At 41.0% G+C, this 22,288-nt stretch overlaps 1 protein-coding gene across 1 annotated transcript in view; it reads left to right on the forward strand.

Moving 5' to 3' along the window:
• LOC124776644 (sialin) overlaps positions 1-22,288 on the forward strand; it is a 316,704-nt gene that overhangs the window by 191,844 nt on the left and 102,572 nt on the right. The window contains exon 4 of the mRNA XM_047251732.1: positions 14,698-14,931. Coding sequence (XP_047107688.1) covers positions 14,698-14,931 — 234 coding nt within the window. The remainder of the gene's footprint in view (positions 1-14,697; positions 14,932-22,288) is intronic.

Raw genomic sequence — 22,288 nt, forward strand, 5'->3', positions numbered from 1 at the left:
TCTAGTGGTCTTAATTACCATCTTTTCATTCATCATGGTAGCCTCTACCTTCCTTCCACTAAGCATGGCTCTGGTCCACCTACATATAGTGGTCCCCAGATCATGCACCTCTGCTGCCCTTACCATGGAATCGAAGGTCGTGTTACTAAGGGCCCCCTCGATATCCAGGAAGATGCAGAGGGCTATTTCTTGGAAATGAAGTGCTTTTTCCACCTTCCCGACAAGTTGGTGGAGAGCTGTTTCACATGATTTACCTGGTTGGTATGCGTGTTGGTTCAGGTGTAGAGAGACCCTACATAGCCTCCTCTCCCCAACGCAGACATTAACCAGTTTTTCCAGTGTTTTGAGAATGCAGGAGGACAGACTGATTGGTTCTTATATCCTTGGCCTTGGTATGATCAATTCTCCCTGGCTTTGGAATGAAGACAACTTTCACTGCCCTCCAAACATTGGGGGTGATTCCTACTGCTAAGCTAACCCTAAATAGCCTGCATAGGATTCTTATAAGCTTTCCTCCTGCCTGTTGCAGGAGAGCTGGAAAAATTCCATCTGGGCCAGGTGACTTGAATGGCTGGAATTTTCCCACCGCCCACTGGATTTTGTTGAAGTTGACACACTCCTTGGCCGCTTCCCAGTCCTCTCTTCGAGTGTCTGAGAACCGTTGTCTCTCTGGGGTCACATACTGGTCTGTGTTATCTGGCAGAGCATATTGAGGAAAGTGAGTTTTGAGGAGCAATTCCAGCGTCTCATGTGCTGTCTTTGTATATTCCCCATCCTCCTTCCTCAACGTACGTCCTGGATTAGTTGGTACTCCAGTGAGAAGCTTATGAAGTGTGGCTTGTGCAGCTGTGCCTTCCACTTCCTCACAGAATGCCTTCCAGGATGCCTCCTTTGCTTGTCTTATTGCAAGGTTGTAACTGACAAGGGCCTCACGATATTTAGCCCATTGTCCTTTGCGTCTCGCAATATTAAACAGTCTCCGTACCTGTTTTCTTTGCGTTTACAATTTGTTATTCCACCACGGAACACTCCTATTTGTGCATTCCTGGTGATTGTGCAGTTGTCCTGATATGAGGTCACTATGGCAAAGGTAACAGCCTCTGCTACTTCCTCAAATTCTACTGGCTTCCTTACCGTGGTTTTAATTTCTGATAAGCCTAAGTCAAGGTCCCTACTATATGTCTCCCAGTCTGTTTTCCTGGGATTTCTATAAGTCATGGTCTGTCTGATTCCCATTTCAACCTGGAATTTAATGTACATGTGGTCCGATGAGAGAAGCAGTGGTTAGAATACCTTGAACAGGTTTCTGCGTGACATTCTTGAATTTACACCACAAATGAGTCTTATTACATGCTTTTGCATTTAAAAACTTTTTCTTGGTTTGACAAGTTACCCCAAAATGTGATCCCATATGGCATAATAGAATGAAAGTAACCAAAGCATGCATTTTTAATATTTATAGCTCCTACTCTGACATCATTTGCATTGCAAATACAGATCTGTTTAGGTGCTTCAGCAATTCTTTGGTCAACCCTTCCCAACTGAAATTATTATTGAGTTGTAATCCCAGAAATTTAATGCTGTTGACCTCTTCTATTCACATGTTTTCATATGTTATACGCATGCTGGTAGGAAATCTTGTACAGGTTCTGAACTGCATGTAGTGGGTCTTTTCAAAGTTTAATGACAGTGAATTAGCTTTACCCCATTTATTAAAGTCAGTGAAAATTTGATTAGCAGCCATTTCTAAATCTGTGCTTGACTTGCTATTTACTGCAATGTTTGTATCATCTGCAAATAAAACAAACTTAGCATTTGGCAATGTAGCGGACGAGGGGTCATTGCGGTACACAAGAAAAAGCAAAATACCCAAGATCAATTCTTGAGGAACACTACATGTAATTAATTCCCAATCTGATGAAGATTGACTGCTTACTCCATATGTATTTCAGAATGACAACCTTTGTTTCCAATTAGTTAAGTAAGACTCGAACTGTTTTGCAGCACTGCCAGGGATACCATAATATTCTAATTTACTTAAGAGAATGCTGTGACTCACACAGTCAATGGCTTTTGACAGGGCACAGAAAATGCCAGTAGCCTCTAATTTGTTATCTAATGAATTGAGTGCATTCTCACCTACACTTGTAAATAGCCTTCTCTAGCTTGAAGAGTCACAACCTTCTTTATATCAGAACTCTTAATATACTCACATATTGTATATGTGATGTGACATAGTGTTCCTAGTGTTCTTACCTAGCCATGATTAGAACAATTAGGAATGTATTTTTTGCACCCCTGTATTCTTGTAGTCAAATCAGCCTGTTTCTTGTGTTGATTGCCCCCTGGGAAGGCCTTCTGTTGCGTTTCACATCCTGTCTTAGTCAAGATAATTCAGAGCTCCATAGAGCATCTGTCTTATACTGGTTAGGGAAGAACAGTATGTATTTTCATTGGGCAGTCTGTAATATTTGCTGAAGTCTGTGTGTCCTTACATCTGCACTTCCCTCTGCTTAATATATTTTGTTGATGGTGTATGATCTGTTATAGTCTCTGTGTCAGTGATGATTGCATTATAATCACTTGTCATTACATTCAGATGAACACTCCAGCCTGTGTTTATATTTATAACTGTATGGTTAATTTACTTATGTCTGTATTGCTTCTGCCACTTGCATTTCCTGTATATGTAGGTGGTTGTTCTTCTTTGTTGATAATGGACAGGTTGTTTACACTTAGGGTGTCATTACATTCAGGTGAACATTTCAATCTGTGTCTGCATTTATAGCTACAACATTAGCTATGGTTATGTCTATATTGCTGCTGCCACCTGCATTTATTATATATCTTGATTATGTACAGGTTGTACACACTTAGGGTGTCATTAATGATCTTACCTCAGTCATCAATCCAATGTTAACAATCTTATCTAGGTCATCAGTCCAACCACACTGCCACAAGGTGGATCTGGCATTGATGTCAGCTACAATGATCATAATGAAATTTTCACTCTGCAGCGGAGTGTGCGCTGATATGAAACTTCCTGGCAGATTAAAACTGTGTGCCGGACTGAGACTTGAACTCGGGACCTTTGCCTTTTGCGAGCAAGTGCTCAACCAACTGAGCTACCCAAGAACGATTCACAACCCGTCCTCACAGCTTTAATTCCGCCAGTACCTCGTCTTCTACCTTCCAAACTTCGCAGAAGCTCTCCCGCATACCTTGCAGAACTAGCACTCTTGGAAGAAAGGATATTGTGGAGACATGGCTTAGCCACAGCCTGGGGGATGTTTTCAGAATGAAATTTTCACTCTGCAGCAGAGTGTGCACTGATATGAAACTTCCTGGCAAATTAAAACTGTGTGCCAGACCGAGACTCAAACTCGGGACCTTTGCCTTTTGCGAGCAAGTGCTCTACCAACTGAGCTACCCAAGAACGATTCACAACCCGTCCTCACAGCTTTAATTCTGCCAGTACCTCATCTCCTACCTTCCAAACTTTGCAGAAGCTCTCCTCCATACCTTGCAGAACTAACACTCCTGGAAGAAAAGATTTTGTGGATACATGGCTTAGCCACAGCCTGGGGGATGTTTCCAGAATGAAATTTTCACTCTGCAGCAGAGTGTGCGTTGATATGAATTAAAGCTGGTAGGACGGGTCGTGAGTCATGCTTGGGTAGCTCAATTGATAGAGCACTTGCCTGCGAAAGGCAAAGGTCCCGAGTTTGAGTCTCGGTCCGGCGCACAGTTTTAATCTGCCAGGAAGTTTCATATCAACGCACACTCCGCTGCAGAGTGAAAATTTCATTCTGGAAACATCCACCAGGGTGTGGCTAAGCCATGTCTCCGCAATATCCTTTCTTCCAGGAGTGTTAGTTCTGCAAGATATACAGGAGAGCTTCTGCGTAGTTTGGAAGGTAGGAGACGAGGTACTGGCGGAATTAAAGCTGTGAGGACAGGTCGTGAGTCGTACTTGGGTAGCTCAGTCGGTAGAGCACTTTCCTGCAAAAGGCAAAGGTCCTGAGTTCGAGTCTCGGTCCAGCACACAGTTTTAATCTGCGAGGAAGTTACAGTGATCATGTTCTTCGCTCTTTAGTAAAGTGCTGTCTCTTGAATTGTGTTTGTGTATAGTTGAATCGTGTGGGATTACTGGGCGTACAATGACACCAGTACCCATGCCTCTGTACTCTTGATGATCTTTAACATTACAAAATGTCTGTTCCATAACTGTCTGATTAATTAATGTGCCACGTGATATCCATTGTCATCATAGCAATGATAGCCCCTCTATCTCCTATTACACAGTTGTCCAGGGAAAGGTAAACATATTAATTTCCGATTTTTAAAGTATGATTCTTTAAGGTACATGAAGTCAGTGTTAAACTCCTGGGCTAACCTAGGAAGTTCTGCACTCACAGTTCCACTCCGCATAGCACTGAGCTGCAAGATCTTCATGGCTGTTGTATACACATAGTATGTCATGGCCATCTGCTGTGTGTCAAAGTACACCCTCTCATAAGCCCTAACAAAGTACTGTAAATTTTCTCAGTGTTGAGAACTTATGAATGTTGCCTGCAGATCTCTTTCATTAGGTCAGCTGGTTCATTCCGATCAGTGGGCAAGTTTTCCATTAGAATTGTGGAGAGATGACAACCGAAAATGTAAAGTTCTACACAAATGTTAGGAAATCAACCATCAGCGATTTGGCACAACTGAGACTGGCGCCGAGGCAAAGACTATAAAAAAATGTTCAATAAAATTTACGTTGTGGCCTGTATGATGTTTGTTGTGGACAGGGCTGGCTGTGTACTGTGTTTGATGGGGGCAAGGCTGACTGTTGCTACTTTTCCTTTGTTGGGTTATGAGTTTGTATGAGTGGAAGCTAGTAAACACGTCCTTACAAGCTCGATATGACTTTGTCGCTGGATACCTTGACATGACCGACAGAGGCCATTCGTTTAAGACAATAGTTGCCTTCTGTTGCTCCGACCAGGAAAGACCCATCTGTAATGGGTTTATAGTTGGTGGAACCCATAAAAAAAGGATTTACACTTTTAGTGTTCTTTCATCTGTACCAGTGTGTGCTTCTGGTTGTGCTCTCATGGTTTTTCATACATTAACACTGGTAGCTATAGTTACAGATAAGCTTTTTTTTTTTTTGCAATTATGTGTTGCACATTGTTACTTGAACAAGTTCAGCTATACAATTTTCACTTAATGTTCTGGTCATCAACCAAAATGTTGTTTTGATTCAATTTTCCAGTTATTTGAATTATTAGCTATACACTTCGTTAGAGTTGTTAATGCATCCTATATCATTGACAAATTGTTTTATACAGGGTGATTCTTTCCACCGTGTACAAACTGTAATGATTGGTTGATAGGAGGATACAGAACAAAAAAGGTCTAATGAAATTATGTCCAGATATGTATGGTTTCCATGCTAGAGACCATTTATTCAATCATACATTGTTACAGAGACTGTTGTCTAATACGCACTGTACCGTGCAGTCACAGTTACAGAATGTGTTGAAAATCATTTCCATGTGCCTCAACACATGTGTGTATGCGCTACAGCATATTCTGTCTCCACATCTGGAATGGGCTCGGCATATTGAGATCTGGTGAATGAGCAGGCCGTGCAACTGGACCCCCTCTTCTGATCCATCAACCAGGGAAGATACAAATGAGATGCATCCAAATGTTAATGGTGAAGTGGGCTGGAGCACCATCGTGTAGCAGGGGAAGCAAAGTCAACCGCAAGAAACGCCAATAGTTCCAGCATGTTAGGCGATATGGAAGGAAAACTGGTCCCAAAACAGGTCACCAATTATCGTGGACCACAGATTCCAGCTGCACCGATGCTGATGATTCACTGTCACCATACCATGGGGGTTCTGCACACTATCCCACAGATGACTGTTATGGAAAGGTGGCCTCATCTGTGAATAGGATGGGTGACACAAATCCCAGAATCACGGTTGCCTGGTGAAGAATCCAGTGACAAAACTGCTCCTGATGCGGAAAGTCTGTCACTAGTAATCCCTACACATGCTGTAAGTGATAAGGGTAGTAACAATTGGCATGCAGAATGTTCCACATGGTCACCTGGCTTGTCCTGTACTGGCAGGCCAACTGCCTCATTGCTTCCACGGTGTTAATCACATTTTCACCCCAAGTCTGGTGTCCAAACATTTTGGGTATGCCCTTAATCATTTCCTGCTTGTTGAAACAACTGTATCTCAGACAAATGGTGAAATACTGTTGTAAACATTGAATGCTGTGTTGTTGTTGGTGAGGATAGGTCTCTTGGTACAACCTTGCTGCCAGCTGCCTGTTGTCATTTGCCTTTCCATAAGTAAACACCATGTTGGCAAGCTCCCAATTCGAATACAGAACCATTATGTACACACACCACAAGGTGAGTCAGCAAGAGAAGGAATCGGACACAGCATTACCAATTACTATGGCAAAAGAGGGCACTAGGGCATGATGTATGAGGAACAGTACCACCCTCTAGGAGGAATGCATACTGTAACTGTGACTGCATGTTACAGCACATATTAGACCATAGTCTCTTATGACTGAATAAATGGTCTGTAGCATAGAAACCATACATTTCTGGACATAAGTTCATTAGCTCATTTTTGTTCCTCTTCCTCTCATTGATCAATCCCTAGAGCTGGTACACGGTGGAAAAAATCACACTGTATAGTCGGATCTAGCCTACTCCTGCTATCCTTTCCTTCCATCATCTTTTCAACTATAGTTTCCAGCAATGACTAAAGTCTTAATATTTGCTCAGCCATTTGATGTTTTTGACAGATAATGTTCTTTGCTAAACTTTCCTTCTTGATGACTTGTAGCAGGACATCTTCATTCCTTACCCAATCAATGAATTTGATCTTGAACAGTTCCTTGTTACACCTTCCAATTATTTGATTTCAGTCTCCCCAGTGTCTGCATTTAGCACCCTTAAAAAGCGGCTTTTCATGAATGTTTTTTCTGGTCTTGATTTTTATATCTCTGGACATTAACAGCTGTTTCTTTTGTAGGAAAACCATTTGTTTTGCAACAAAGTCTTTCATGCATCTTCATTCTTTATCAATTCTACTTCTTAGATGGCAAGATTCATTCACCTCTTCAAGAGTCTCTAATCCAAGTTTAACGTTTAGCCATCCAGTATGACCATCTGCCATCCACACCATTACTTTTGTTTTCTTTTTGTTAATGTTCATATTATACCTACAAGCCACCACACATTCCTGTTTGTTAGTGGCTATACCAGGTGGGAATTCAAGGAGATGGGACCTGGATAAACTGACTAAACCAGAGGTTGTACAGAGTTTCAGGGAGAGTGTAAGGGAACAAATGGCAGGAATGGGGTAACTAAATACAGTAGAAGAAGAATGAGTAGCTTTGAGGGAGAAGTAGTGAAGACAGCAGAGGATCAAGTAGGTAAAAAGACGAGGGCTAGTAGAAATCCTTGGGTAACAGAAGAAATATTGAATTTGATTGATAAAAGGAGAAAATACAAAACTGCAGTAAGTGAAGCAGGCAAAAAGGAATACAAACGTCTCAAAAATGAGATCGACAGGAAGTGCAAAATGGCTAAGCAGGGATGGCTAGAGGATAAATGTAAGGATGTAGAGGCTTATCTCACTAGGGGTAAGATAGATACTGCCTACAGGAAAATTAAAGAGACCTTTGGAGAAAAGAGAACCACTTGTATGAATATCAAGAGCTCAGATGGAAACCCAGTTCTAAGCAAAGAAGGGAAAGCAGAAAGGTGGAAGGAGTATATAGAGGGTCTATACAAGGGCGATGTACTTGAGGACAATATTATGGAAATGGAAGAGGGTGTAGATGAAGATGAAATGGGAGATATGATACTGCGTGAAGAGTTTGACAGAGCACTGAAAGACCTGAGTCGAAACAAGGCCCCGGGAGTAGACAACATTCCATTAGAACTACTGACGGCCTTGGGAGAGCCAGTCCTGACAAAACTCTACCATCTGGTGAGCAAGATGTATGAGACAGGCTTCAAGAAGAATATAATACTTCCAATCCCAAAGAAAGCAGGTGTTGACAGATGTGAAAATTACTGAACTATCAGTTTAATAAGTCACAGCTGCAAAATACTAATGCGAATTCTTTACAGACGAATGGAAAAACTAGTAGAAGCCGACCTCAGGGAAGATCAGTTTGGATTCCGTAGAAATGTTGGAACACATGAGGCAATACTGACCCTATGACTTATCTTAGAAGCTAGATTAAGGAAAGGCAAACCTACGTTTCTAGCATTTGTAGACTAAGAGAAAGCTTTTGACAATGTTGACTGGAATACTCTCTTTCAAATTCTGCAGGTGGCAGGGGTAAAATACAGGGAGCGAAAGGCTATTTACAATTTGTATAGAAACCAAATGGCAGTTATAAGAGTTGAAGGGCATGAAAGGGAAGCAGTGGTTGGGAAGGGAGTGAGACAGGGTTGTAGTCTCTCCCCGATGTTATTCAACCTATATATTGAGCAAGCAGTAAAGGAAACAAAAGAAAAATTCGGAGTAGGTATTAAAATCCATGGAGAAGAAATAAAAACTTTGAGGTTCGCTGATGACATTGTAATTCTGTCAGAGACAGCAAAGGACTTGGAAGAGCAGTTGAACGGAATGGATAGTGTCTCGAAAGGAGGATATAAGATGAACATCAACAAAAGCAAAACGAGGTTAATGGAATGTAGTCGAGTTAACTCGGGTGATGCTGAGGGAGTTAGATTAGAAAATGACACACTTGAAGTAGTAAAGGAGTTTTGCTATTTGGGGAGAAAGTAACTGATGATGGTCGAAGTAGAGAGGATATAAAATGTAGACTGGCAATGGCAAGAAAAGCATTTCTGAAGAAGAGAAATTTGTTAACATTGAGTATAGATTTAAGTGTCAGAAAGTCGTTTCTGAAAGTATTTGTATGGAGTGTAGCCATGTATGGAAGTGAAACATGGACGATAAATAGTTTGGACAAGAAGAGAATAGAAGCTTTCGAAATGTGGTGCTACAGAAGATTGCGTAAGATTAGATGGGTAGATCACATAACTAATGAGGAGGTGTTGAATGGGATTGGGGAGAAGAGGAGTTTGTGGCACAACTTGACTAGAAGAAGGGATCGGTTGGTAGGACATGTTCTGAGGCATCAAGGGATTACAAATTTAGTATTGGAGGGCAGCGTGGAGGGTAAAAATCATAGAGGGAGACCAAGAGATGAATACACCAAGCAGATTCAGAAGAATGTAGGTTGCAGTAGGTACTGGGAGATGAAGCAGCTTGCACAGGATAGAGTAGCATGGAGAGCTGCATCAAACCAGTCTCAGGACTGAAGACCACAACAACAGTGGCTAATCCAGTTCACTTTTGGCAATTACTGCTATGTCATCAACCAATTCCCATATCAGGTTACTCCTTCACTTCCCTCATTGCCTCTTTAATATACAGAAATTAAATTTCATTAGTGACAGTAAAGAACCCTCTGCCTTATAGCTTTCCTGGTTTTGAGCTCTTGTCCCTTCCCATCATGGCTAACATCTCCACTCTGTTGTTCATGAAGAGAAAAGTTTACTCTTCTATCCTAGTAATTGTCAACACACTGTCGAAGAATGGAGTATGTTTTATTCTAAATGCCTTCCCAAATCTATGAATTTAGAGTATGTTTCCTTGTTTTTCCTAAATCTGCTGTTTGTTAGTAGTAGCAGCAGCAGCACTAAGGTGCATTTCTAATGCCCCTATTTCTTCTAAAACTAAATTGATGTCTCGTTTCCCTTGTATTCTTATATAAAGAATACATGTTAGTATTTTGTGGCTGTGCGATTATTCCACAGTCATCCATAATTACTATCTTTGGAAGCTTGTTAGTGTTTTTTATTTTTCTTTCTTTCAAAACCTGATGGAAATTTTCAATTTTCATTCATGTCATTCATGGGCTTGTTACTGCTTGCTCTGCTCTTTGACTGAAACCCGTTAGAGTTACGCTAGTATTTCATCACTATCTGGGCATTTGCTTCTTTGAAATTTGTGCACAGCATTTAAAAATTCAATGATATGGACTGAATCACTGATGAGTTAAAATACGTAGAGAACTGTCCTGAGTGTCAGAAGTGAATGTGAGGGTGTTCAGCATTGTGGGGATCTAAAGGAAGTTTGGCATATTTAAGGACATCTTATTACATTCTGAAATGTCACTACACTGTCAGGTGTACCCTGAGGTAGAAAAACAGACTACCAGACAGTCAGGGTCGTCTTGGGAGACATTGTTTTGCTCCAGAACAGAGTCCAAGAGTGAGTAGGAAAGAATAGTTGAGAACCAGAGCCAGGAAGACCACCAGTCTGATGCTCTGGCTTCATACCAAAGCCAGCAAGTGATTCCATCCTTACACTCCTCATTATTCACTCAGACACAGAATGGGGAGACTCGTTGGTCAGCGTATTTCCCAAGAACAAATACCTTCTGCTAAGGTATTGATTCTATTTCACATGTAGACCACAATAGTCAGTATATGAGTACTGAAAGTGTAAATTTAAGTAGAAGAAATTTGGAATTAACAATAAAAGTTCCTGATACCTCCTACATTGGCCAGGTGACATGCACAGACCCTAACCTAATGTAGCCCTAGTGAAAGGAAAGACCAAGCTGCCCCCAATACAACAATGCTTAGCAAAGCTGCTTGCTACTGCAGACAAACTTCATGTCACTGACTGTTTTACTTACTATCAGGTACACGTCTAAAAACTGCAGGATTAAAAGAAAACCAATGCCACAGCCAGCTGGACCCACTCAGAGATGATCGTGCCCCACAAGGCAACGAAATTGCAGGGATATTGAGTGCTGTGTTTCACCTGCTGTTCAAAACAGTACTGTGCATTTGGTCACCAAAAATATTTAATTAAACATCATTGTTCATATTCTCAGTAATATGAAAGATTGGGCCCATGACATGATAAGAAAACAACCCCAAAACATCACAGAACAACATCTGGATTGAAATATACTCTCTGTACAGTACACTCCTTGATCCATCAGCGTACTCTGATACCTTGCATCATTTTTGCATTGTTTGAACAGAGGCAAAATAGCAACTCTTTGGAACACATTGCTCCAGTCAAATTCTGTCCAGTTTCTGTATTGCTGCCTCATTGAAGAGTGTGCACCTTTATATGCCACTGCAAGCAATGGTTGCTTGGGAACTGGTTGAGATGGATATGCATTCACTGACAGCAGCAATTCCTGTTGAGTTTGAAACCGATTGTCATTGGTCATGGGCACATCCAAACACGATAACCCCTTTTAGCCATTCTGTCACATTCCGCATCTAACTGTGCTGATTCCACACAATGCCCTGATGGGTACATACACAGCACTTCACTATGTAATGGCCCTCTGATGCATGTATTTTCACTGGATTTCATTAAAAGCTTTTTTTATTACATAGTGCTAAACTGTTTGTATTTTATTTCTGAAGTCATCAAAATCTGTGATAGTTAAGTACATTTAACTGACTTCGTATGCGTTGGTTATTATTTACTATTCCAGTTAGTGTATGTTCAAAAAATCTGAGAACTTTTTGAATACACTGAAGTTGTTAGCACTCATCATATGTATCTATTGCACAAACATTTCAGTATTACACTTTCCTTATTGCTCCACAGAACATGACATTTACAGTTCAAAAGGACATTACTGTTCTCAAAGTTCATAAAGACTTGAATTTTGTGGCCTTATTGCTACATCAACTATAAACAACACATTTCATACTGAAAAGCCTTAATGTTTTGTTAACCATGACCTATCAGTAATATTTCACTTTCAAGTAAAGACTAAAATACTCAGAAGATTTACAATACACTGAACATTTTGGCCATCAGTCAAAGGGCTTTACTTTTTTTTACACTTGTTACCTACAAACATTTAGCTCAGAATGTTATGTAGTTACTGTGCAGTGCAGCACATACATTCTGGAACAGAAGCCAGTACACATACCACTAGGTATTCCACATGAAAACCTTGTCTTTCTTGAATACTAAGGAAATCTTTGTACATTTCAAAACTATAATGTATTTGAATAGAACAGCTAAGTCTTGCCTAACACATCTTCTATGACATAATAGGAATAAGCAAGCAAAAGCATCGCAGATGACTCTAAACTGATTGCAAATGTTTAACACACACACACACACACACACACACACACACACAGAAATTATATTCCAAGTTAAGCAAAACAATAAAAATGGCTGAAGGCCTTACAAAAATTTGACTGATTCTATTACTCATGAATAATGATCCTTTCATATTAATGATCAGACTTTAGTGCTCTGAAGTTGAAATGACTGTCTCCTACTGTGACACTCCTAGTGCACAGTCAAATAATAATCTTGTTAACATGAACAACACGTAATCTGACACATTATTAAATTGGAATTAGGAAGGTTTTGAACACAAGTAAGGACATCAAACCTTTTCAACCATATATTTGTAGTTTCATTTCAAACCCTGTTGCAAAGTATAGCTAAAGTAATCAAATGTTCTCACTATGACCTGGCTTGAATAGCATGACACAGTGCACTATCTTGTGAGACAGGGAGCAAAACTCGGATCAGCCAGTCTGAGTGTGATTTTTAGGTGATTTCCCACACTTGTTTAGTTAAATGCTAGGCTGATCCCCAAATTCTGCATCAGAGAATACGATACACAAACTGTTAAAATATAATATGTACTAGATATAATATAATATAATATAATATAATATAATATAACATAACATATACAAGAATCACAGAGTGGTGGTGCACACAGCTTCTCTTCCTTAAGTTATCTGGATGACTGTAATGCCAGGAAGGGCATTCAGCCACAAAGTTAAATAATATAACAAGATTTGCCTAAACCTGACATAGAGGACCCTGTACTAGATGTGTTAAATGATAAGGAAAAGAGGAAGAATGAAATATTCTTGGCATTAGTTGTAGTTGGGTGGAAGATACACCTTTTATCTGTAAGTGGCCAACGTATTGATCAGTGCAGCATCACTCACACATTTTTGTTGAGTTAAGCACGCAGTATGTGGGTCCATTCTCCCAAATTGTTCTTATCAAAATTCATCCATCTGAAGACAGTGAAAGTTGGTTTGAGTAGAGTTACTTCCTGCTTATACTGCCAAATTCTGCCTCTTTGTGTCTGCCTTTGCAAAATACAACTGACTGCTTATGTCTGTCTCTGAGAACTGCCTGTTCTAGACTTATCTCTGCACGCACTCACAAAAAATGACAGTGTGCCTTCATAACAAGGTGTTCTCTAATTTGTGTTACAAGACAGTTTTAAAGATGTAGAAAATTGTTACCATTCAGGTTGAGACCACAGACCTTATAATTCTTATACCCTCTTTTACATGAGTATTCTATCTTCATAGATTTTAGTTGTTATGCACTGGGAAAAAAAAAAAAGCCAGGTGCGAAGGTGTGAATAGGACTCACGCATTGAGGCTTCCGTAGAAACTTAATTACATACATAGACAGTTCATCCATTCTGAGAATCAAGAATCTCAATTATTTTTGTCTGTTATAGACATTGATATGAGCAAGATATTGGTCCCATGGATTCCAAGATTTTTGAAAATGTTTTAATTTAAAAAATATACAAGTGACATAAAGTCATGGAGGAGGCAGGTGACCATTATGATTATAATAATAAGCAGTTCTGGGTCACAGTGGTAAATGTCAAATATCAAGCAAAGAAAGACTTTACTGCTCATAGGGTGCATTTTGGAAATCATCCATCATTTTAGATATCCAGGAGTAATTACTGCATGCAAATACAATGTTTCAAGTTGTATGTGAAAGAAACATTTGCAGACTAGTCCAATGTGTGTCATATGAGCAATAAAGTCATTCCTTTCCTGTTATTGGACTTTTTCTGTTGCGGCCCAGTCAGCCTGAATGCACGACTTCTGGCTGCTTTAATTTCAAGTTTTGACATTGGATTACAAATGACAATAGAAATATTTTTTTCCTGTGATATAATTACAAATTAACAATTATCAGATTTTTCCCTTTAGTTGTACTGTGACATCTCACTTCTTGGCTAATTTCATGATTCTAGGTCATGGCCATACCTTTTGACTGCATTGACTTAAAAGCTAATGTTTATTTTACTGCCAAGGCATCATAGGCCCCAGTATGTGACATGAATTTAAATGTGATAGGCCTACCTGTTCATGAGAAAAAGGGGTCTTAACAGAAGGTCAGACAGATGGACAACAAAGCGATCCTGTAAGAGCTCCATTTTTACTGATGGAGGTACAGAAACCTAAAAAGTATAAAAAATATTCATTAGTCAATAGAAACATCACAGTCATAGATCACCTAATACAAAACCGTATACCTAAATGACACTAGTAGGCATAGAATAAAATGTCTCCTCAGTAGGTGTGTTTTTACATTATTGCAGCCATACCTTATATCAGTAATAGTGAAGGGTCATATGACCGCCTGATACCACTTTACATGATCTTCATCTCTCCAAAACAACCAGTGAACTATTTATAAGCAGATGATTAACATTTTGCCTGGTGAGCTTATGTAGTGCACTGTTTGACAAAGGCAGGTGGGTGGTTGTGTGATCCTACATGGCCGCACATTAAATGAGAAATATGTCACACAGGATGGGCCATTCAATTGGTCTGAGACGCAGCAAGGCCTCCTGCTGGGTGCCTACTTCTGGGGGTACATGGTGAGCGAGCTGCCTGGCGGCCGGATGGCTGAGGTATACAGCGCGCGCTGGGTCATGTTCACTGCCGTTGCCATCAATGTGCTGGGCACTGTGCTCACGCCACCCGCGGCCTACTTCCATTTCTACTGCCTGGTTGTGCTGCGTGTGCTCGAGGGCCTTGGTGGGGTAAGTACTCCACATCTACACCTATACACATACATATTCATTGAGAGTCTGGCATAGGCAAATTCACATTATACCAGTTATTATTGGCTTCTTCCCATTCCATTTGCATGTGTAGTGTGGGAAGAACAATTGCTTAAATGCCTTTGTGTGTGTGGTAATGAGCCTCATCTTATCTTTGTGATCCCTACAGAAGTGTTATGTAGGTGGTTATAGTATCCATATATATATATATATATATATATATATATATATATATATATATATATATATATATATATATATATATATATATATATAAAAAAAAAAAATAGAGGGAAACATTCCACGTGGAAAAATATATCTAAAAACAAAGATGATGTGACTTACCAAACGAAAGCGCTGGCATGTTGATAGACACACAAACATACACACAAAATTCAAGCTTTCGCAACCAACGGTTGCTTCATCAGGAAAGAGGGAAGGAGAGGGAAAGACGAAAGGATGTGGGTTTTAAGGGAGAGGGTAAGGAGTCATTCCAATTCCGGGAGCGGAAAGACTTACCTTAGGGGGAAAAAAGGACAGGTATACACTCGCACACACACACATATCCATCCGCACATACACAGACACAAGCAGACATTTGTAAAGGCAAAGAGTTTGGGCAGAGATGTCAGTCGAGGCGGAAGTACAGAGGCAAAGATGTTGTTGAATGACAGGTGAGGTATGAGTGGCGGCAACTTGAAATTAGCGGAGGTTGAGGCCTGGTGGGTAACGAGAAGAGAGGATATACTGAAGGGCAAGTTCCCATCTCCGGAGTTCTGACAGGTTGGTGTTAGTGGGAAGTATTCAGATAACCCGGACGGTGTAACACTGTGCCAAGATGTGCTGGCCGTGCACCAAGGCATGTTTAGCCACAGGGTGATCCTCATTACCAACAAACACCATCTGCCTGTGTCCACTAATGCGAATGGACAGTTTGTTGCTGGTCATTCCCACATAGAAAGCTTCACAGTGTAGGCAGGTCAGTTGGTAAATCACGTGGGTGCTTTCACACGTGGCTCTGCCTTTGATCATGTATACCTTCCGGGTCACAGGACTGGAGTAGGTGGTGGTGGGAGGGTGAATGGGACAGGTTTTACACCAGGGGCAGTTACAAGGGTAGGAGCCAGAGGGTAGGGAAGGTGGTTTGGGGATTTCAAAGGGATGAACCAAGAGGTTATTAAGGTTAGGTGGATGGCGGAAAGACACTCTTGGTGGAGTGGGGAGGATTTCATGAAGGATGGATCTCATTTCAGGGCAGGATTTGAGGAAGTCGTATCCCTGCTGGAGAGCCACATTCAGAGTCTGATCCAGTCCCAGAAAGTATCCTGTCACAAGTGGGGCACTTTTGAGGTTCTTCTGTGGGAGGTTCTGGGTTTGAGGGGATGAGGAAGTGGCTATGGTAATTTGCTTCTGTAACAGGTCGGGAGGGTAGTTGCGGGATGCAAAAGCTGTTTTCAGGTTGTTGGTGTAATGGTTCAGGGATTCCGGACTGGAGCAGATTCGTTTGCCACGAAGACCTAGGCTGTAGGGAAGGGACCGTTTGATGTGGAATGGGTGGCAGCTGTCATAATGGAGGTACTGTTGCTTGTTGGTGGGTTTGATGTGGACGGACGTGTGAAGCTGGCCATTGGACAGATGGAGGTCAATGTCAAGGAAAGTGGCATGGGATTTGGAGTAGGACCAGGTGAATCTGATGGAACCAAAGGAGTTGAGGTTGGAGAGGAAATTCTAGAGTTCTTCTTCACTGTGAGTCCAGATCATGAAGATGTCATCTTCATGAAGACACTGATTATTACCAATAGGGCTTTTGGGATAAAGAGATCTCTGTTTGACAGAAAATTTAGAACAGTTTTGATGGCAAAAATGCAAATGATCTGGAATTATTACACTTTCCCAGATTTCCTCATTTAAGTATGCATCTCTCACATCATGTAATGTAAGGAAGATCATTTTCTGCATATCTTGACAGATAAATTCATGAGCATAAACGAAGAGGATTTGGATTATTATTTGTTTATCATATAGCTTTTGGTGCCAGGAGTCTCCAAAGAAATGTTTGGTTTATTTTTGATGCTGCTCTTTTCATTTAAACAGAGGGGCTGCTTGTCTAAGGAAATCAGAATCTGTCAGCAAAGAAAGATATTCATGAGAAATTGGCTGTGGCCTGCAATAAAGGCCCAACCACGGCATTTGCCTAAACAGAAAATAGTAAACCACAGAAAACCATTTCAAGGTTGCCGGTGGATGGATTCAAACCACCTCACCTCCAGAATCCAGGGATGGCTAGCTCAGTGGCCAAACAAACACACAAAGCTACCCCAAGTCAGTGGAGAATTTGGAAAAACTGGGTGTTGTACATTGTTTTAAAATAAAATGCATCATAACAAAATATTGAATTCTGACATTGCGTGGTTTTCCATTAACTGTGCATTTTTAGTCATTTGATAGCACATGAATGCATGCATATTTTATGATTTTATTGTGTATGGAGGTTTCAGTTATTACAGTATCACAAGAGCATAAAATAGATTTTGGATGAAAGGAGGAGGGAAGGATGCAGGGCATAGTCGACTTGGTTGAATTTAAGCAGCTCACTGAAAAAAACTCTTAGAAACGAATGAACTATAGAATGTGCTGTCATCCTGTACCACTTCCAATCCCCACAAATCCCTCCCCATTGTTCCATATCAGAATCAGTTTTCATAACTGAGTACCGCCTGCGTAACGGGACTAGGTGATATTTTGCCATTTGGTCTACAAATGATAGAATATTGAGAGAATATTTTAAAGGTATTGAACCATTGCCATTTGGCGATATTTTTGTTGATTAACACAATTTTTGGGTGACAGATTTTATCCTCATGGTCTCTTCACGAGATATACATAGGAGGGAGCAATATACTGCTTGACTCTTCGGTGAAGGTATGTTCTCGAAACTTTAACAAAAGCCCATACCGAGCTACTGAGTGTCTCTCCTGCAGAGTCTTCCACTGGAGTTTATCTATCTTCTCTGTAACGCTTTTGGGATTACTAAATGATCCTGTAACGAAGCGCGCTGCTCTCCGTTGGATCTTCTCTAACTCTTCTATCAACTCTATCTGGTACGGATCCCACACTGCTGAGCAGTATTCAAGCAGTGGGCGAACAAGCGTACTGTAACCTACTTCCTTTGTTTTCGGATTGCATTTCCTTAGGATTCTTCCAATGAATCTCAGTCTGGCATCTGCTCTGCCGACGATCAACTTTATATGATCATTCCATTTTAAATCACTCCTAATGCATACCCCCAGATAATTTATGGAATTAACTGCTTCCAGTTGCTGACCTGCTATTTTGTAGCTAAATGATATGGGATATATCTTTCTATGTATTCCCAGCACATTACACTTGTCTACATTTAGATTCAATTGCCATTACCTGCACCATGCGTCAATTCGTTGCAGATCCTCCTGCATTTCAGTATAATTTTCCATTGTTACAACCTCTCGATACACCACAGCATCATCTGCAAAAAGCCTCAGTGAACTTCTGATGTCATCCACAAGGTCATTTATGTATATTGTGAATAGCAGCGGTCCTATGACACTCCCCTGCGGCACACCTGAAATCACTCTTACTTCGGAAGACTTCTCTCCATTGAGAATAACATGCTGCGTTCTGTTATCTAGGAACTCTTCAACCCAATCACACAATTGGTCTGATAGTCCATATGCTCTTACTTTGTTCATTAAACGACTGTGGGGAACTGTATCGAACGCCTTGCGGAAGTCAAGAAACACGGCATCTACCTGTGAACCCGTGTCTATGGCCCTCTGAGTCTCTTGGACGAATACCGCGAGCTGGGTTTCACACAACCGTCTTATTCAAAACCCATGCTGATTCCTACAGAGTAGATTTCTAGTCTCCAGAAAAGTCATTATACTCGAACATAATACGTGTGCCAAAATTCTACAACTGATCGACATTAGAGATATAGGTCTATAGTTCTGCACATCTGTTCGACATCCCTTCTTGAAAATGGGGATGACCTGTGCCCTTTTCCAATCCCTTGGAATGCTACGCTCTTCTAGAGACCTACGGTACACCGTTGCAAGAAGGGGGCAAGTTCCTTCGCGTACTCTGTGTAAAATCGAACTGGTATCCCATCAGGTCCAGCGGCCTTTCCTCTTTTGAGCGATTTTAATTGTTTCTCTATACCTCTGTCATCTATTTTGATATCTACCATTGTGTCATCTGTACGACAATCTAGAGAAGGAACTACAGTGCAGTCTTCCTCTGTGAAACAGCTTTGGAAAAAGATATTTAGTATTTCGGCCTTTAGTCTGTCATCCTCTGTTTCAGTACCATTTTGGTCACAGAGTGTCTGGACATTTTGTTTTGATCCACCTACCGCTTTGACATAAGACCAAAATTTCTTAGGATTTGCTGCCAAGTCAGTACCTAGAACTTTACTTTCGAATTCATTGAATGCCTCTCGCATAGCCCTCCTCACACTACATTTCGCTTCGCATAATTTTTGTTTGTCTGCAAGGCTTTGGCTATGTTTATGTTTGCTGTGAAGTTCCCTTTGCTTCCGCAGCAGTTTTCTAACTCAGTTGTTGTACCACGGTGGCTCTTTTCCATCTCTTGTGATCTTGCTTGGCACATACTCATGTGACGCATATTGTACGATGGTTTTGAACTTTGTCCACTGATCCTCAACACTATCTGTACTTGAGACAAAACTTTTGTGTTGAGCCATCAGGTACTCTGTAATCTGTTTTTTGTCACTTTTGCTTTACAGAAAAATCTTCCTACCTTTTTTGATATTTCTATTTACGGCTGAAATCATCGATGCCGTAACCACTTTATGATCGCTGATTCCCTGTTCTGCGTTAACTGTTTCAAATAGTTCGGGTCTGTTTGTCACCAGAAGGTCTAATATGTTATCACCACAAGTCGGTCCTCTGTTTAACTGCTCAAGGTATTTTTCAGATAAAGCACTTTAAAAAAAAATTCACTGGATTCTTTGTCCCTGCCACCCGTTATGAACGTTTGAGTCTCCCAGTCTATATCTAGCAAATTAAAATCTCCACCCAGAACTATAACATGGTGGGGAAATCTAATCGAAATATTATCCAAATTATCCTTCAGGCACTCAGCCACAACAGCTGCTGAGCCAGGGGGCCTATAGAGACATCCAATTACCATGTCTGAGCCTGCTTTAACCGTGACCTTCACCCAAATCATTTCACATTTCGGATCTCCGTCAATTTCCTTCAATACTATTGCACTTCTTATCACTATAAACATGCCTCCCCCTTCACTGTCCAGCCTGTCTCTGCGGTATACATTCCAATCTGAGTTTAGGATTTCATTACTGTTTACGTCTGGTTTCAGCCAACTTTCTGTCCCTAGTACTATATGGGCGTTGTGACCGTTTATTAATGAGAGCAGTTCTGGGATCTTTCTATAGATGCTCCTGCAGTTTACTATTAGCACATTAATATTGTTATTCCCTGTTGCATTTTGCCTACTCCTACCTTGCCGTGTCTCAGGAGGCGTCTTGTCGGGCCTAGGGAGGGAATTCTCTAACCTAAAAAACCCCCATGTGCAATCCACACATACTCGGCTACCCTTGTAGCCACTTCGGCATGTAGTGCATGCCTGACCTATTCAGGGGGACCCTACATTTCTCCACCTGATAGCGGAGGTCGAGAAATTTGCACCCCAGATCTCCGCAGAATCGTCTGAGCCTCTGGTTTAAGCCTTCCACTCGGCTCCAAACCAGAGGACCGCGATCGGTTCTGGGAACGATACTACAAATAGTTAGCTCTGATTCTACCCCGCGAGCGAGGCTTTCTGCCTTCACCAATTCTGCCAACCGCCTGTACGAACTGAGGATGACCTCTGAACCCAGACGGCAGGAGTCATTGGTGCCGACATGAGCAACAATTTGTAGTCTGGTGCACCCAGTGCTCTCTATCGCTTGCATATTTTGTTTTAAGCTATGTTAACTGAGTTTTGCCATGTTTAATTTTGACCCATTTGAATTAAACCATGGATGTAATTTTTCAAAGGTATTTACGACATTTTGAGGAATTTTGTCAGTACTGTTAGTATCAGTGATTATACATGTGTCATCCACAAATAAAAGTGAGTGACACTGAATATTAAGTGGTAAGTTTTTTTATGTAAGCAGAAACAGAATGGGACTGAAAACTGAACTTCATTACGTCATTAAAATCTTCTCAGTTTACAAACTTCATATAAAGTATTTGAACTTTCAACAGCTGCCTCTGCCGTCATCATCAGGAGTTAAAATACTGACTACAGGGCCAGGTATGGTATTCTGGTCATATGGATACAAAGAAACCTTCCAGAGAGGTCCAAAGTGACACAAGTGTGGAAGGCAAGTTGGGCAGCTTATAGCAGCTCCATCCCACTGTGGAGCCAAATGGCGCCATGTAGAATGAGGGACCAACACCACATTTGCAGCAACCACTCTCACCTTCTTAAAAGTGTCAAATCTTTGGCTTTGTTTGTATTCAATGTCTAGAGCTCATCTCCACACCCTACTAAGTGTGTACCCCTGGTCTCTGATGCTATTTATTCTTATTTCTGCCACTTTTTTAATAGAATCCTAAAAGATGGTGTTTGAGACAAACCTTCATCTTTCTTAATGTTATTCTATACCTGTTTTCTAGGCAGTGTTCGCCAATGATTGACTTGTGAAGTCCCTTTTGTTTAATATGCCATGAATGCGCAATGCTCAACAGCAGTGTGAGCAGTTTACCCTTGTAAATAGTGCCACATTCACAGGGGACAAATGGTTCAAATGGCTCTGAGTACTATGGGACTTAACATCTATGGTCATCAGTCCCCTAGAACTTAGAACTACTTAAACCTAACTAACCTAAGGACAGCACACAACACCCAGTCATCACAGGGGACACCAAACACACCAGGAACTCAAAGACTTATGCTGTCTTCAACGGGACATAATACACTATGTGATCAAAAGTACCTGGACACGTGGATAAAAGTGACTTACAAGTTCGTGGTGCCCTCCATTGGTAATTCTGGAATTCAGTGTGGAGCTGGCCCACCTTTAGCCTTGATGACAGCTTCCAATCTCACAGGCATACATTTAATTGGGTGCTGGAAGGTTTCTTGGGGAATGGCAGCCCATTCTTCACGGAGTACTACACTGAGGAGAGGTATCAATGTTGGTTGGTGAGGCCTGGCACAAAGTCGGCGTTCCAAATCATCCCAAAGGTGATCTGTAGGATTCAGGTCAGGAGTCTGTGCAGGCCAGTCCATTACAGAAATATTATTGTCATGTAACCACTCCGCC

Source organism: Schistocerca piceifrons, chromosome 2, assembly GCF_021461385.2.
Source record: "Schistocerca piceifrons isolate TAMUIC-IGC-003096 chromosome 2, iqSchPice1.1, whole genome shotgun sequence".
In the NCBI taxonomy this organism is placed as follows: domain Eukaryota; kingdom Metazoa; phylum Arthropoda; class Insecta; order Orthoptera; family Acrididae; genus Schistocerca; species Schistocerca piceifrons.